General features: G+C 37.8%; 1 protein-coding gene across 2 annotated transcripts in view; it reads left to right on the top strand.

Moving 5' to 3' along the window:
• Positions 1–14,912, top strand: part of RPGR (retinitis pigmentosa GTPase regulator) — a 68,413-nt gene continuing 53,501 nt past the window's right edge. For both annotated transcript variants that reach the window (XM_026072797.1, XM_026072798.1), the window contains exons 1-5: positions 1–203; positions 2,361–2,486; positions 9,528–9,620; positions 12,191–12,253; positions 13,891–14,049. In XM_026072797.1, coding sequence (XP_025928582.1) covers positions 173–203; positions 2,361–2,486; positions 9,528–9,620; positions 12,191–12,253; positions 13,891–14,049 — 472 coding nt within the window. In that variant the 5' untranslated portion in view covers positions 1–172. The remainder of the gene's footprint in view (positions 204–2,360; positions 2,487–9,527; positions 9,621–12,190; positions 12,254–13,890; positions 14,050–14,912) is intronic.

The following is a 14,912-nucleotide window of genomic DNA, read 5'->3' as shown; positions in this document are numbered from 1 at the left end:
GCTGGGTCGCCTCCTCCCGCCGGCCCCTCTCGGCCGGCGGGCGCTCGAGGCGGCCGGACGCTCTCTATGGCCGTTGCTAGTGGCAGGGGCTTTGTTTACTTCCGGCGGCCGCAGCGGCGCGGCGCGGCGCCGCCGTGGAGGGGGCGGGGGGCAGCGCTCGCCCGCAGCTGCCATGGCCGAGGAGGGGGAGCTGCCGGTGCCCGGTGAGTGGTGCCGGGCCCCGCGGGGACGGAGCTCCGGACCGCGGGCCTTCTTGTCCGCCGCGGCGCGGGGGGGTGACACCTGGTGCTCCCGTTGCCCCTCAACGGTCGCTGACCCCCCCCTCTCCCGGGGGCGCGAGGCGGGGGCTGGGCGCGCGCCGCGCGCGGGGACGTCACGGGGGGGCCCAACGGCCGCGGGGCCGCGCGAGGTTCCTTTTAGGCCGCGGGGCCGGGTTCGTGTTTTCAGGTGTCTGAGAAAAGATCCCTAACACGTTATGCGGGGCTTACCCGCTGACGCGAAAGGTTAGACGGGGGTAACGTTGCTTTCTTGATCAGTTTTGCGTACTGGTACGATGTTAAGCAGACAGGTTCTTCCGTTAAGAAAAGAAAAAAGAAAATGAGGTTTGGTCTGTGGTTTGACCTATGGCAATCTGTAAAAATTCGCTCAGTGCTGAGACATCAAACAACTCATTTATGTTTTATGGACTTTAATTTTATAAGTTGCTAGGATTTGATTTCCCGATTGACAACTTAGATTTCAGTTATGAAGTTAATGAGCTATAAAGGACATTTAACTGATGCAATATTAATTAAATTCTTTGCTTTTTTTGTATGCATTGTATTAAGAATATATAATTTTTCTCCCTGTTAATGTTTCTTAAAGAAAAAAGAAAAGAAACCAGAGACCTCTATCATAGCACTAGTGTCAAAGAGATCACTGTAAGCATGTTCAAATGATACGCAGCATGGATGTCTTTCTGGATGGAGATTAAAAACCAAAATGAAAATGTTTTTAGATAACTTCTGTCAGTATATCCACGATTGCAGGTTTATTTACATAAAAAGCTTGAATTCTCATACACAAAGTCTTGTTTTTAATAAAACAAAGAAAGTGAAAGGCACCTATAGGTGGTAAATACAAATCTATAAGTCTGCTGAATGGAATATATAAAATAACAAGTCATTTGTAAATATGGGAAAACTGTTGTGTTGAAGAACCGTAAAAATGAATATCAAATTTACAGGTAAAAAAAGAACTTTGAATATTGGATGTGAGGAATGAAACATTTCAGTGTATTTGTTTTCAATATAAGCAATGTTACTATTATGTTTAATTTTACAGAAGCAGCCTACTGTTATTCTGTATATTCATTTTACCGTATTTGTTATTCTCCAAAACATTGTACACTGTACTTTTTTTTATTTGCTAAAGAATGACTTGGTAGTTAAAGCACAAGGTTTGAAATTTTAAAATAGGAGGTCTAATTTTGCTTTGCCACAGTGAACTTGTAAGTTCTATTATTTTCAGTTTTTAAATTTTGAGGAAGTATTTTGAAGTGTTTTGATGAAAAGTGTTCTCAAAACACTTGTGTTATTTTAAAAGGAAAATGAATAGTTAATGTTAGATTATTTGAAACAATAGTGCTGACACTTGCTTTTGAAAGCGTGAAGAGAACTGAGAAAACTAGACAAGGGTGGATTGGCTGTGTTATATTTTGAGGTGGTTTTGATCCAGTTTTTTAGATCATAGTCGTATGATCAAAGGCAGTTGTGGCAACCCATGTTTTTGAAGGCTGAGAGTTTTGATTTTAGGGGGCCATTTTTAGAGCACATGTATCTTTTCAGATGAGTGAGGAAGAGTGGTCAGTTTGGAGCCTGTCACCTCTTTACAGTGTGTGTGTGTCTCTCTCTCTAATCCAATTTGGAAAACCTGTTTGAATTCAAGTATAAACGTAAGTGAGAACTCTTTGTCTCAACCTGCTTTCAGGATCAGCCTTTTATTTTACTGTATGGGGGCAATTTCTCAGAGTTTTTTCTGTCTTTCATACATCTAGTAGTTTTTCTTAGATGGCAGTGATAAAGTACATTATTGTACTTTAAAGTAAATTATTGTATCCTTAGAAAACAGTATACCTGAAACGATACCTAGTCTCTTAGGAAATTCATGGAGGCTAGGAAGAAACCAGAGGACTAAAATGTGAGCCTGAAAATGAAGTCATCTTGGTGAAACTGAATAAAAGAAAACATTTCAGTCGTTTAAAAAAAAAAATAGAAAAAAAGGAGGAACTAAAATGTGTAATTGGATAGGTAGTTACTATTTTTAATGTATGAGGCAAAATTTACTTGCACTAAAATTGACATTGTCTTTTTATGTTTTAGAATCAGGTGCTGTTTTCACATTTGGAAAAAGCAAATTTGCAGAAAACATTCCCAGCAAGTTCTGGTTCAAAAATGACAAGCCTGTACACATATCATGTGGAGATGAACATACTGCTATTGTTACAGGTCAGTATTGGAAATGAAGTATATGATAAGAGGCTATGTATTTGGACAGCTTGGAAAGCTATGATTCTCATTTGAATTTTGAGGTAATATAAAAGCGAGTTTAGGGGAGAGGAGAGGGAACTATTTTATAAGTGCTGTCAGATCCATCTGAAGTTAGTGGGAGGTGGCCTAAGGATTTCACAAGATATGCTCAGGAACACTCACAAGTGAATCTGTAATAAGAACTGGAATGTATTATGCTAGATTTAAAGTAAACATGACGTTGTACAATTTGAATACTTTATGTAAAACTGATGGTGTCCAGCAGACAATCTTAAATAGAGAGCTTTGTATCATGGAAGTAAACAGGATCTGTTGACAACAGTTAACAATTTCAAGCATGATAAAAGAAGAATATAGATTTCATGGACTGCAAAACATCTTGAGGTAAAATTATACAATCAATTTTTCAAGCCTAACTTCATAGAAGGTGAATTATCCATGAATAGATTCTGTTTTGAACAAAACTTCACACTTCTTGGATTGAACACATTTTATTAAATTGCCTGTTGCATAAAATTTATCATTTATATTTATTATCCTGGGGCACTGTGAAATTTTCTTTTGAATTGTTTTTAATATATCTTTCCATATGCCAATACCCAATTTGGAAAAACACTGCAATAATTCTAAGCTTAGACTGCTCAGTTTAAATTGCCTCCTTGAATTCGCCCAGTGCATGCCTGTGCCAGCACTGTTACCTAACCAGCAATAATCTGCTAACCCGTGTCCCTGCAATAGTGTTCACGTGGATCAAGCTTTTCAAGCTTGCCTTGGAGATCACAGTTGAAATCAGCACCCTTTCTCCTCTGTCTTTTCCCACTGAAACACCATGTTTCAAAAATATCTCTGTAGCTGGCCTTTGCTGTTGTGTACAGATATGTCACCAAGGGAACTTCAAAATAAAAAGATCTTAATTTTCTCAAAGCTTTGGAAGAGAAGGGACTGGAGAAGTGAGGGTACAAAATTGGTATGGTACCAAGAGGTTTTTTAGGACATTGTTAAATAGAGACAAAAGTGAGGGCAAAATACTGACCCACACTGAACAACAGGAGAGAAACTGTAGCAGTCATACAAAAAGGCAAAGAAGGCCCAGAAAATCTCTGCCCCACATCTGTCTTTCACACCTGTGCACGCACATGTGGACCACACACTTCTGCTGTTAGATAGAGTGGGATGATACACTGGAATTACAGCCTTCGGTGAATGACGTTGAACCTTGGTAACACCTGGACTAGAAGAACTCTAGAGGTGCATGCTGATAATGAGTTTACCAAGAAGAGTACAGATTTTGTGGGGAACCAGGAGCTCCTTGAGATCCAGCTGAGCCTAACTTGGAAGAGCCAAGCAAACTCATTGAGGAAGGGAAAGTGTCTCAAGTAGGTGGGTGTTAGCGCATGCTTCATTTTGTTTTCTGGCACAAAATTCCCCCATCCTTTTTTTTTCACCCTGGGAGAGGTGTTAGGATCTATGTATGTAGGGAAAAGTAGGAATACTACTAGATTTAAATCTGATAGAAATATATCAGATTTATACTAAAACATCTTGGTAATCATAAGCAAAATAATCACCCAAACTGATTTAAAACATTCCTAAAAGCTTATTTTGGGCAGGAGAGACAGCTACATCTAGTACTGAAAGTTGACAGAATGCAAATGAAGAAAATGCACAGGAACTAATATTCAGCTTTCAAACAAAATATTCAGAAAATTTCAAATACTACTTTCATCTAATCCAACATCAATATTTCTACATGGCTTTTAGGAAGCAAGGTGTAGAGTAAATATAAAGCTCTCTGTGCTTTGGCTTTCTAGATCAGGAGTTAGAGTTCAAAATAAATTTTATTTACATACTGTGGTTGTATGTTCAAATAGAAGGAAGCAGTGATGGTTTCTTTCTGACTTTGAGTTGGCTTGCTGGGCTAGTCAGGGTGACATTTCCTCCTCTGCTTTGGAGTTTTGGGTTGAATTTTTTATTTCCTCACTCAGATTTCCCTCTTCCTCTGGCATGTTCTTGATTAAAATGTTCAAGCAGGTATTTTTTAAGCTGCTTCTTTAGATCTTTAACACTATCATGAGCAATCTATCTTCCAGCATCACTTGTGATATGTTTAACAATATTTATTTCCTTACTCCTATATTTTGGCCCAAGAATGCTGACAGTCCACTCCCTATATCTTTTATAGCTGCAGGCTTTGGAAAGCAACCATGTATATTCATCCAGTTGGGAGCTGGTCTGAAGTAAGTGTTCTTAAGTATATTTTTAAGAATCTCTTTTCAATTCCTTTCTATTAATATATTTTCTTTTCTGCAAACCTGCTAAAATTAACAGTTGTCTGTCTTATTCTTTATTGGCCTTGATTAGGGTATCCTAGGCATCTTGCCCACATTTGATCAGAGAGACTGATCCTGTTCATGAAGGGGAAGATGGTGATGACAGAAGATTCGTTTTCTAGACTTGGAGCTCTGGAGGAAATGGAAGTCCCCAGTGCAAGGGAGTAGAAGGAAAGAAAGAAATCTCAAGTCAAAAAATAGAAGTGTGAAGAACTGCATGGGGAAGCACAACTTGATGTTACGCACATAATTTCAAGTGTTGTAAGGCATTAAATGTTCAACAATTTACACCAAAGAGACATTGCAATCTCTCCAGGTCTTTGGACATGAATCCTTTCTATTCTTTCTGCCTACCAACAGGCCATCAGAACATGGCACAGTATCTTTTGCACTCGGCTGCAAGGGAAGAATAAGGAAGATGATTGCTCCTACACATACCAAAGATCAACATAAGCATGTAGTAATCAACATGCTGAGCTCTTTTTGTTTGTATGGTGTTAAATGCCCTAAGCATTACTGGTTTTATTGCTCCATAAAGCTTGTATTTGGGGAATATCGTGACTTGTCTAACAAAACTGATGTCATCCCCATTCTCAAAAGATGCACTTGATTTGTATATGAATTTTAAATGAGCTGTTAACACAGTTTATTCACAAAATAGCACAAATAAATACAAAGGAATCGTGGTGCCTGGCATATTATACTCTGCCCTAAAATTTTGCCCAGGTATAGCTTCTTGAAAGAATCTTACAATCAGCAGTATATATAAATACTCAAAGTCTGTACACAGTCTCCCTATTTTATGTCTCTCCCCTACCAGTATTGTTTAAAAAGCAACAGAGAAAATATGTAAAACATACCTTTAAACATCAGTGATAGGAATACTTCTCTACCTGCCATTTTCTTATCATGAAGCATGTTGAGTATCTAGTAACTTTTGCTCAGCTGGTGTTTCCCTGCTGCTGTATGAATGCCTCTACTATAGCTTCATGAACCAGAGGAGCACGTGATGGATGGATTTCCCAGGAATCACAGTTATGATGGCAGTCACCCATATGGGAAATGTGCTGGTTAGGAAACACTCTCTTCTTGAAGTCTCTCAAAAAGTCCTCTGTCCCTTAAGATGTAAGCATCTTGTGGCTTCCCTGATTGTTCCAAATGTTGCTGAAACATCCACTGGTGATACGCCAATATATACATACTTTGGAGAAGTACCCCAGTCTTGCATCAGGAGGAACATGGAGACTGGAGTTGGGAGTATGCATTTCTGTCACCAAAGCAGTCCTACTAGTCCCTTTCTTGATATCCTGTTGTTTCCCTTCTGTTACCCAGAGTAATTAATCTTACTCTGCTGTGCCTGTCTTCTGCCAGCCGTTCCAGATGGCAGACGGCCACACTCTGCATTTATCAGCACCAAAGAGGAAGCAGACAAGAGCAATCCAAGTTTGCGAGGTTTTGAACTATGATCCTTGCCTATTCATCTGCTGTTGAAGTAATTCTCACTTTAATGCAACTGTGGTGATGACTAGAGATAGCTCAGTATGCAATTACAAAAGTAGGGCTTTTTGCATACAAAATTCTGTAGCGTTTCCTGGCCAGCTTAGATTGCATCATGTGCCTGTTCCAAAACCCAGATGTGTTCCTTCATTACAGGCATCTGGCTTGGTTCCTCTGCAATGCCTATTGGTTTGCATTCACTGTCTGAATTATCTGCTTCGCAGTTTTCTTATTTTCTGTTATGCTGCTAAGTGTTGGAAGCCTGAAATTATAAAAGGCTGTCACTCAGCTGTTACATAATAAAAAAAAATTCCTCTCATCTCTTAAGCCTCTTGACTTCTGAAGTAGCATCTGAATTAACAGACTGCTACAAGAAATAGCAGATTATAGGATGAAAAGAATCACAGAATAGTTGAGTTTGGAAGGGACCTCGAGATCATCTGGTCCAACCCTCCTGCTCAAGCAGAATCAGCTAGAGCAGGTTGCTCAGGACTGTGTCTGTTCGGGTTTTGACTGTCTCCAGGATGGAGACTCCACAACCTCTTTGGGCAACCAGGTTTGATATTCAACCATCCTAACAGTGCAAAAATGTTTTCTTATGTTTAATGGAATTTCCTGTGTTTCAGTTTGTCCTTTGCCTCTTGTTCTGTCACTGGGCTCCAGTGAGAAGAGTCTGGCTCTGTCTTCTTTACACCTTACTATCAGACATAAACATTGATCAGATCCCCCTGAGCCATCTCTTCTCCAGGCTAAACAGTCTGTATGTCCTTATATGAGAGATGCTTCAGCCCCTTGATCATCTTTGTGGCCCTTTGCTGGACTCGCTCCAATATGTCCTATCTCTCTTGTACTGGGGAGCCCAGAACTGGACCCAGCATTCCAAGTGTGGCCTCACTAGTGCTGAGTAGAGGGAAGGGTCACCTCCCTTGACCTGCTGGCAACGCTCTTCCTAATGCAGCTGAGGGTACTGTTGGCCTTCTTTGCCTCAAGGGCGTATTGCTGGCTCATGGTCAACTTGGTGTCCTCCAGAACCCCCAGGGCCTTCTATTCAAAGCTGCTATCCAGCTGGTGGCCCCCAGCCTATACTGGAATTCTGAATGGATGAAATAGAATGTGATAAAATTGAATGATGGAACTTGGCATCATACTCCCACATGAGTACTACTCTCTCATAAAGGCATTTGAAAGGTATAGAGCAGGATGCAGAGATACATATAGCAGTGTAGGATGCTGTTTTTTAATAAAAATTTTCTTTGGTAAGGTGTGTTTTGCTCTCAGACAGCTCTCCATGCATTTTGACCTGATTGCATAATCAACAGTTGGATGATGGTATAGATGCTATTAGTTAAACTGTTAATGTAATTTGACCTCAGATTTCTCCCTTCCAACTTTATTGGCAAGACATAGTACTGACACATTGACCATTATTCCAAAAGCTATCAAATTCAAGAATCTGTTTGGATCTTTAGATACTAGTTATTGTTAGTTGTTTTCTTTTTAACTGCATGGTTATATTTTAGAAAATAAATGGAATTTTTTTAACAGAGTAGATATTTAAAAAAATTTTGAAGCATAGCATCAAACTCTCTGAAAATCATGTTCAGAACCTTCACCAGGAACCCAGGCTACTGAAGCATAGAACAGCCATAATATTTTGGTATGATTATGTGGAATTGCGGTTATGTGTTGTGCTCATGTGATAATTGTTGGTGGACGGAGTGACTGAAAGTTCATTTACGTGACAGCTCTGTGATGGAGTCTCTAACTCACAAAGGTCTGCAAAGTTCCAGCAAAAGTAAACAATCCCCTTTTAGCTGTTGTAAAAGGTTTTTTAACAACTTGGTTTCTGATGTTTTGCAAAGATTTCTGTTGGAGCAAGGTTTTTATCTTTGTATATGGACTTCACAGCTTTACAAAAGGTAATATTTAAAAATAATGAAAAAATAATAATTTGAAGGTATTATCAGTAGTCACAGTTGGCTGTCTGATCTGCATGTCTCTAAAACTCTAAAACAGTTGGCTGTTTGTAATGGTCAAACTTGTAAATTCAAAGCCATGTCATATTAGTTTCTGACATGATTCTACAATTATCCCTGATAAAGTTTTGTAACATAATGTTTGCATTGTGTACAAAACTGCATGGTGTATAAAACTGCTTGAGTGTATGGTGTTCTTATACATTCTTTTCTTTATATGCAGAGTACCAAACTAGTCCATGGTGAAGGAAAGAGAGAACCAAAAAGGCTTATATGATAGACGTATATGTCCAAAGAAAAACCCACATAACTTGCAAACACATTTGAAAATTTATCATAAACCATGTTCTGTAGAAGCGCAAATTTATAGATCCTTTCAAGAGAACATATTTAGCAGTAATAAAATAGACTTTTCCCTCTTCAGACAATAAAATAAGCTGAATATTATGAATTCTGCAGTAATAGATGTGGATCCTCAGTTAAATGTACTGTTGTTTTATAAGTGGTCCTGTTGATACTGTTCCTGAACCTCAGGGCCTGTCCAAGAGTACACCTTACTTTTTTGTTTTCCAAAGAGTGGTTTATTTGTCATGTAACTAAAGGAGAAGTTTGGTCTGCCATTTTGTGCATTCTTCTGGCTGAGGATTTCTCACTAAATATGCGTATATAAAATGTCATAACAAAATTTGTTTGAGACTGATGAACTGATGTTATCTACTGAGATTGTTTAGGTGGGGTTTTTGGGGTTTTTTTTGATCAAGAGGTAAAATTTGGCCATAAATGTACAGCTACAGTATCTGTGTTGTCCTAATTGTATGCATCCCCCAAAGTCCAGGGATATTTTGGTGTTGATAAAGCTACTGGCTATGCCATCCATTAAACAAATCTCAGTCTCTTTCCTTGGTCATTGTCACTTACAGAGGGAGCCAACTGCAGAACAAAAGTGCTGCATTAAATTACTGGAAAAAATAGTTCTTTACATACATAATACAATTACTACTTTTCTCCTGGAAAAGCACAAGGACAGTAATTATTATTTACATTGAAGCATGGAATTGACTAATCTTAAAGTTTGCATTAAAAAGGAAGTAGTAAATAGTGTAATGTGTGAGTGACCATCTTGTTTCTGCTCATGTTTATAAAGCTGCTGAATAATCAAACACTCCTATGGGTTCTCGTTGTGCCTTTTTTTTCAGGAAACGGTAAACTTTACGTGTTTGGCAGTAACAACTGGGGCCAGTTAGGACTAGGATCAAAGAATACTGTCAGCAAACCAACATGTGTTAAAGGTTTGTTTGATTTTTTTGTCTTTTTAAAAGGTGACCCAAGTGAAAAAGTGCTTTATAATATGCAGTTCCAAAATAACTGATTCTGCTTTCTTTACTCATCACATGTAGCATATTACTGCACAAACACATAGAGATAGCTTAAAAGGATACCTGATTTATTTTCTACAGCTTCCAGATTCTAAGTACTTTAGAGCCTGAAGATTACTTCAGATACTTAGAATCCTGTCTTTTTGAGGGTTCTCATTTTACATAATTTTTGCCTTTTCAGTACATCTTCACATTGATTGCAAGGAAATTTATACAATGCTTGATCTCTGCTGTATTGTGCGTGTGTTAGAGATCAAAGGTTCCAACAGCATTATGTAACGTTTGTATCACATTTATGTTAGTACCTTTATAAACTAGAAAAATCTAACAGGGACTTTCTACAAGTACTGCTACATTTTTAGCAAGTGTAAGAAGTGCCTGAGGGGGCATAAATGTTAATATATTTGTATGAAGTCTGAAAAAGCAATAAAATAAATGCCCATATACTATTATATTTTGTGCAATATGTTTTCATTCCATTTGGTTATCTGTTTAATCTTTCCCAGGCAGTTTTATCTTGTCAAACAAAACTAACAAGTCAATGTTTTTTCCTGTCCTCTTACTTATGTCAAATCAGATTCATGCCATTTAACGTGTTCCTCTTCACCATTAAATCAGTTTATCATTAAAAACACATTGTCAAGCTTGCTCAAACACTTTCCTTCCTGTTTTAGTGTATTTTGATGTCTTTTATCTGCTCCTCTCTCTGTATTTCACTTCAGAGGGAGAATAGCTACTCTCAGGTTCACATCTTCTGTCAACCATGTGAGAGGCTGATTCTTACCTTGGCTTAAATGGATTGGGTGTCTATCTTTGTTTTTACTATCAGATTGCAAAGGAGAATAAAAGTCAAAAAGAATATGACAGGAATTCAAAACCAGCCTGGCTTGCATTGAAAAATGTCACTAGGCTAGGGTACCTGTCTTCTCTTGGCAATAGGCAGCTGGAGAAGGTCCTGGAGCTTTTCTCACTAGCTTTCAGGCATTGGTTGGCTTTGGCAATGGGGTTGCAAAGACACACTTTTCAACTTCTGCTTGGGGCCAAGTGGTCATGGCTGCACATTTCCTGAGAAAATGTCTTCCTGGATTTGACTAGAGGCTAATGAAATTGGTTATGAAAAACTACCCACAGTGTTGTAAATATTGCATGCCTTATCTGTTATGATTCTTTAGCATAAGTAGGAGGAAGGATAGGGAGCACAGGCTTGTGAAGGACTCATTAAGATCATCTCTGAGGCAGGAGGCAGAGCACAGGGATATAAAGCAACAAATTAAGAATGTGGGAAGAAGCCAACTTTGGAAATGCCACAGTTTCCAGTCTGGTTTGCAGTAGGTGTCAGGTAGAACAGGCAGGACTCTGAGTTAGGAGGATTTGTTTGTGCCTGTATGATACACCAGAGACAATTCAGACTTAAGTAGGTAGATTTATTTAGTGATTTGGTAGAAAGTAAAAGGGAGCATAATCTGAGTGTTACAGAGTTGATGAAGGTTGGGTTGGAAGGGCTGAGTAAGGCTTTGTGAAAGGAATGACGGTTGCCAGCTTTGTCATAGACCAGTGTAGTGGAAAAGCAATTAAAAAATTATATAAGGTAAAAATAATGCTGTCTTAAAAGCATCAAGAATATTGTGTAGGGTAAATAGACATGGTAGAGAGAAGATGAGTTGTTAAGGCAAAGATCAGTAATTGGAGAGAGGAGGGAAAAGTCAGTAATTTTTTTTTCTGTTTCTGAAATGGGGTGCACTTAGCCTGGGAGAAAAGGCACCTCTGCATTCTCTCTTTCTCACCAAAATAACTCCTCGTAACTCCTCTTACATACATTCCCAGTCTTTCACTGTGACCAAACTGCTGAGAAGTACATGCATAGGTGGGTGATATTTGAGTTGAGATTGAGACAGGATGGTATATGCAGCTTCTCCTATTATTTTAGGCACTAGTCCAGATAGGACTGTCCTTAGCAGCTTGTAAGTTTAATGATCAACAAGAGCACAGTACAGAGCAAAAGCCTAGCAAAAAAAGTAGCTTTGCATAATCAGGGAAGGTAGGGAGGATAAGATGAAAAAAACAGGATGGTTTTGAAGATCTAAATTAGTGGGAGAAGCAAGAGAGTGAATTAAGTATAATATGATTAATGAAAACTGAAGAAAGCTCCATGCATGTATATTTTGGTGCAACTTGATGTATTCTTTGAGGCCTATCTTATAAATGGTAAATTTTGTGGAAGGTGGCATTGTGATAAAGCAGCGATTATTGAATTAGCCTGAATGGCAGCTATAAGGTTTTTAGGACTATGTCTGTTTCCCTTTCTTAGGGGGATGCTGATTTATTAAGTGATGTGCTAAGCTCATATAGCCAACTAATCTTGTAGCTTTACATTCTGTTGGTAAAAACATGAAAAAAATCAAAGAACTTCCTGTAGAGCATAGAACATTTTGTTGTTGAACCATCTATCAACCTGTTTGTAATTTTTTCCCTTTAATTTATAGCTTTAAAACCAGAAAAAACTAAACTTGCTGTTTGTGGAAGAAACCACACTTTAGTTTACACAGGTATGTAATCTGTGTTATATAAATATTAAAGGTATATTTCTTCCTTTGGTTTCATGCAGAACTACATCAGGAAACCCAGAAGTATTCAGGAAAGAAAAAAAAACTCAAAAGGGGGCTGTTAAGACTCTTTTTTTTTTAATCCAGTTCTTTGAATGCTTGTATTATTCTGTGCCAAAACATGTATAGATTAGTATTATATAGGAGTTTACTAGCAATGGACAGATGAATAAATTTGTTGCCTACATTTGAGGTGTGCTTAACAATTATCAATATTCCTTTTAAGCCCTGCAAAGGTATACTAGTATTTTCTATATATCTATACTCAAATTTATGTTTGACAAGTAATATATCTTTAGAAGTGTGAAGTTATATATTTGGTTAAAGATACATAGAGTGTACTGTTTTGAAGCCTTCTAAAAGTTTGTTGCATTTTAGTTAGACAAGGCATTCTGCTATTTCTCTGACAATGTGCTTTATTAAGCTTTAAATAAATAAACTGTAAATTTAAACTAAAAAATAATTTTTTAGAGAGACAGTATACAGAGATTTGATGCAAATGCTTGTCATGCTTCTAAAATTTATGTAAAGGAATAGCCACCTTTGTGGTTACAATCCTTACGCTTACAGTGATGTTGTAAGGAAGACTGTTTGATTATTAGGGGATTTATATATGTAGATACCCTGAGCCCTGTAAATAAGACTATTAGAATAAAACAGCACATTTTAATAACAGTTGAGTATGCCAGACTGCACAGGGTAAGTATTAGTCACTTTTAGTGTACGCTTTGGCTAGGTAATTTGTGGCCATTTATATAGCAAGGACCATTTATCAACTATATGTCAGTTGCTTATCACATTTGCGTCTGGGTTTGTGTTATTAATGGGCCTTATCTTTTTCATCATAGATGAGCACTTTAAATGTGAAACATACTAAAATTAAACATATAAATCTTGAAGTTCTCCTAAGGTAAAGATAACAATCATCAGCTTTAACTTCAATTTTAAGATTGTAAAACAGGATAAAGAGCTACTTAGATAAATAGAAAGTGATTTAAATATTGAAATGAGTAAAATAATTCTAATAAAAACCTAAGCAAGAATATATTTCATTCGCACTGTTCAAAACTATCAAGTTATGCATCTCTTATGTACTAATACAACTTTAATTTTCTTGCCTGTGATATCATTCTCCACTTTCCTCCTGTTTTATCTTAATTTAAGTTGTGCAGTCTTTGGGAAAGGAGGTTTTTCTGGCTGCCAGGGCCACTGAAAGTCACTTTGTCAGAACTCTTGAAGAACTTATTGTATTTACTTTTTAGATTATATTTACATTATATTTAGATTATATTTACTTTTTAGATCAATCTCCAATATGGTGGAGAAACTCCCTTGGTCTAAGTACATGGAAGACCTTCAGAATGTTCCCATTCAAGTGTGGGCAGGAAAGCCTCCTTGCTAGTTACAACTCGAACTTCTAACATCAACTTTAGAATATCTCAGGGCAATAGACCCCAACTTTTCTGTTATGTTTTTTTCTGTAAAAAAATTAAATGACTTGCCCCAATTTTTCTGATGTCTCGTTGCCACTGATGAGAATGTCCTCATTCTGTGTATTATATGTGCTTTTCTATATGCAGAAAAAGGAAACGTATATGCTGCTGGAGGTAACAGTGAAGGTCAGCTGGGATTAGGTGACACAGAGGAAAGGACCACATTTCATTTAATTAGTTTTTTTACCAACCAGCACAGGATCAAACAGCTAGCAGCTGGATCATACACCTCAGCAGCAATAACTGGTAAGAGAAACAGCTAATAAAATCTATGAATGTGTTTTCAGCTTGGTGTTCCAGGGGAACTTTTATTTTAGTATTCTGTCTGCATGTGTGTGTATTTTCTATGCCTCCCTGTCCTCTTTCCTTAGTAATCGTAGTAATTTTTTTTAACCAATTTCTATTTCAACAAAATCTGACAAGGGTGGCAGTCTCATTAACTTCCTACAATATTTGTGAAAATACACTATCAGGCTGAGAGAGAACATCTCACATTGGCAACCGTATGCAGTGGAATCTTAAGCCATAGTAGATACTAAGAATTTACACAAAGGAGAGATAGTAATGAATGCCCCCAAAGTGGGAAGAGCTTCAGTTAGTTACCAGGAAAGCCAGCTACAAAACATGAATCTAAAGGAAACTAAGTTCTTTGATTCCACTTTTTATTACAACTGTTTTGATCTACAGGTGCAGGTGATACAACTATGTAATTACTGATTCTGAGAGAGGCCTAACCTAGGCCTATTTTCTCCATTGGCAAAATTATACAATGGAGACTTGATGAAATCTGTGTGATTATAATACTTTCAACCACTGGATGTGTGGTCTTTTATTCCCCTGTAATCTAATTTTTGTATTTCTCAAGCCTTGCTATAAAGCAGCTGTTTCTGTACGTGCTGAGGATAAATTATTGAGGCTGTAGTTTCAGAATGTAACAGAGATCATAAGAAAGTATAAGGGAGATGCCAGGCTGTTGTTCTTTGGTTTGTAATTTTTTGTGACAATGGCTAAGATTGTCCTGAGCTTTGTAAATCAACTTTGAATGATTTTAGTTACAAACAACATCTCATTAACACTGTAGATGCTGGGTTTTGCTCATCTCAGCTTGT

The sequence above is a fragment of the Apteryx rowi genome, unplaced genomic scaffold (genome assembly GCF_003343035.1).
Source record: "Apteryx rowi isolate R43461 unplaced genomic scaffold, aptRow1 scaffold_350, whole genome shotgun sequence".
Classification (NCBI taxonomy): Eukaryota; Metazoa; Chordata; class Aves; order Apterygiformes; family Apterygidae; genus Apteryx; species Apteryx rowi.
Note: the sequence above shows the minus strand (reverse complement) of the source record. Positions and strands in the feature narration are given on the sequence as shown.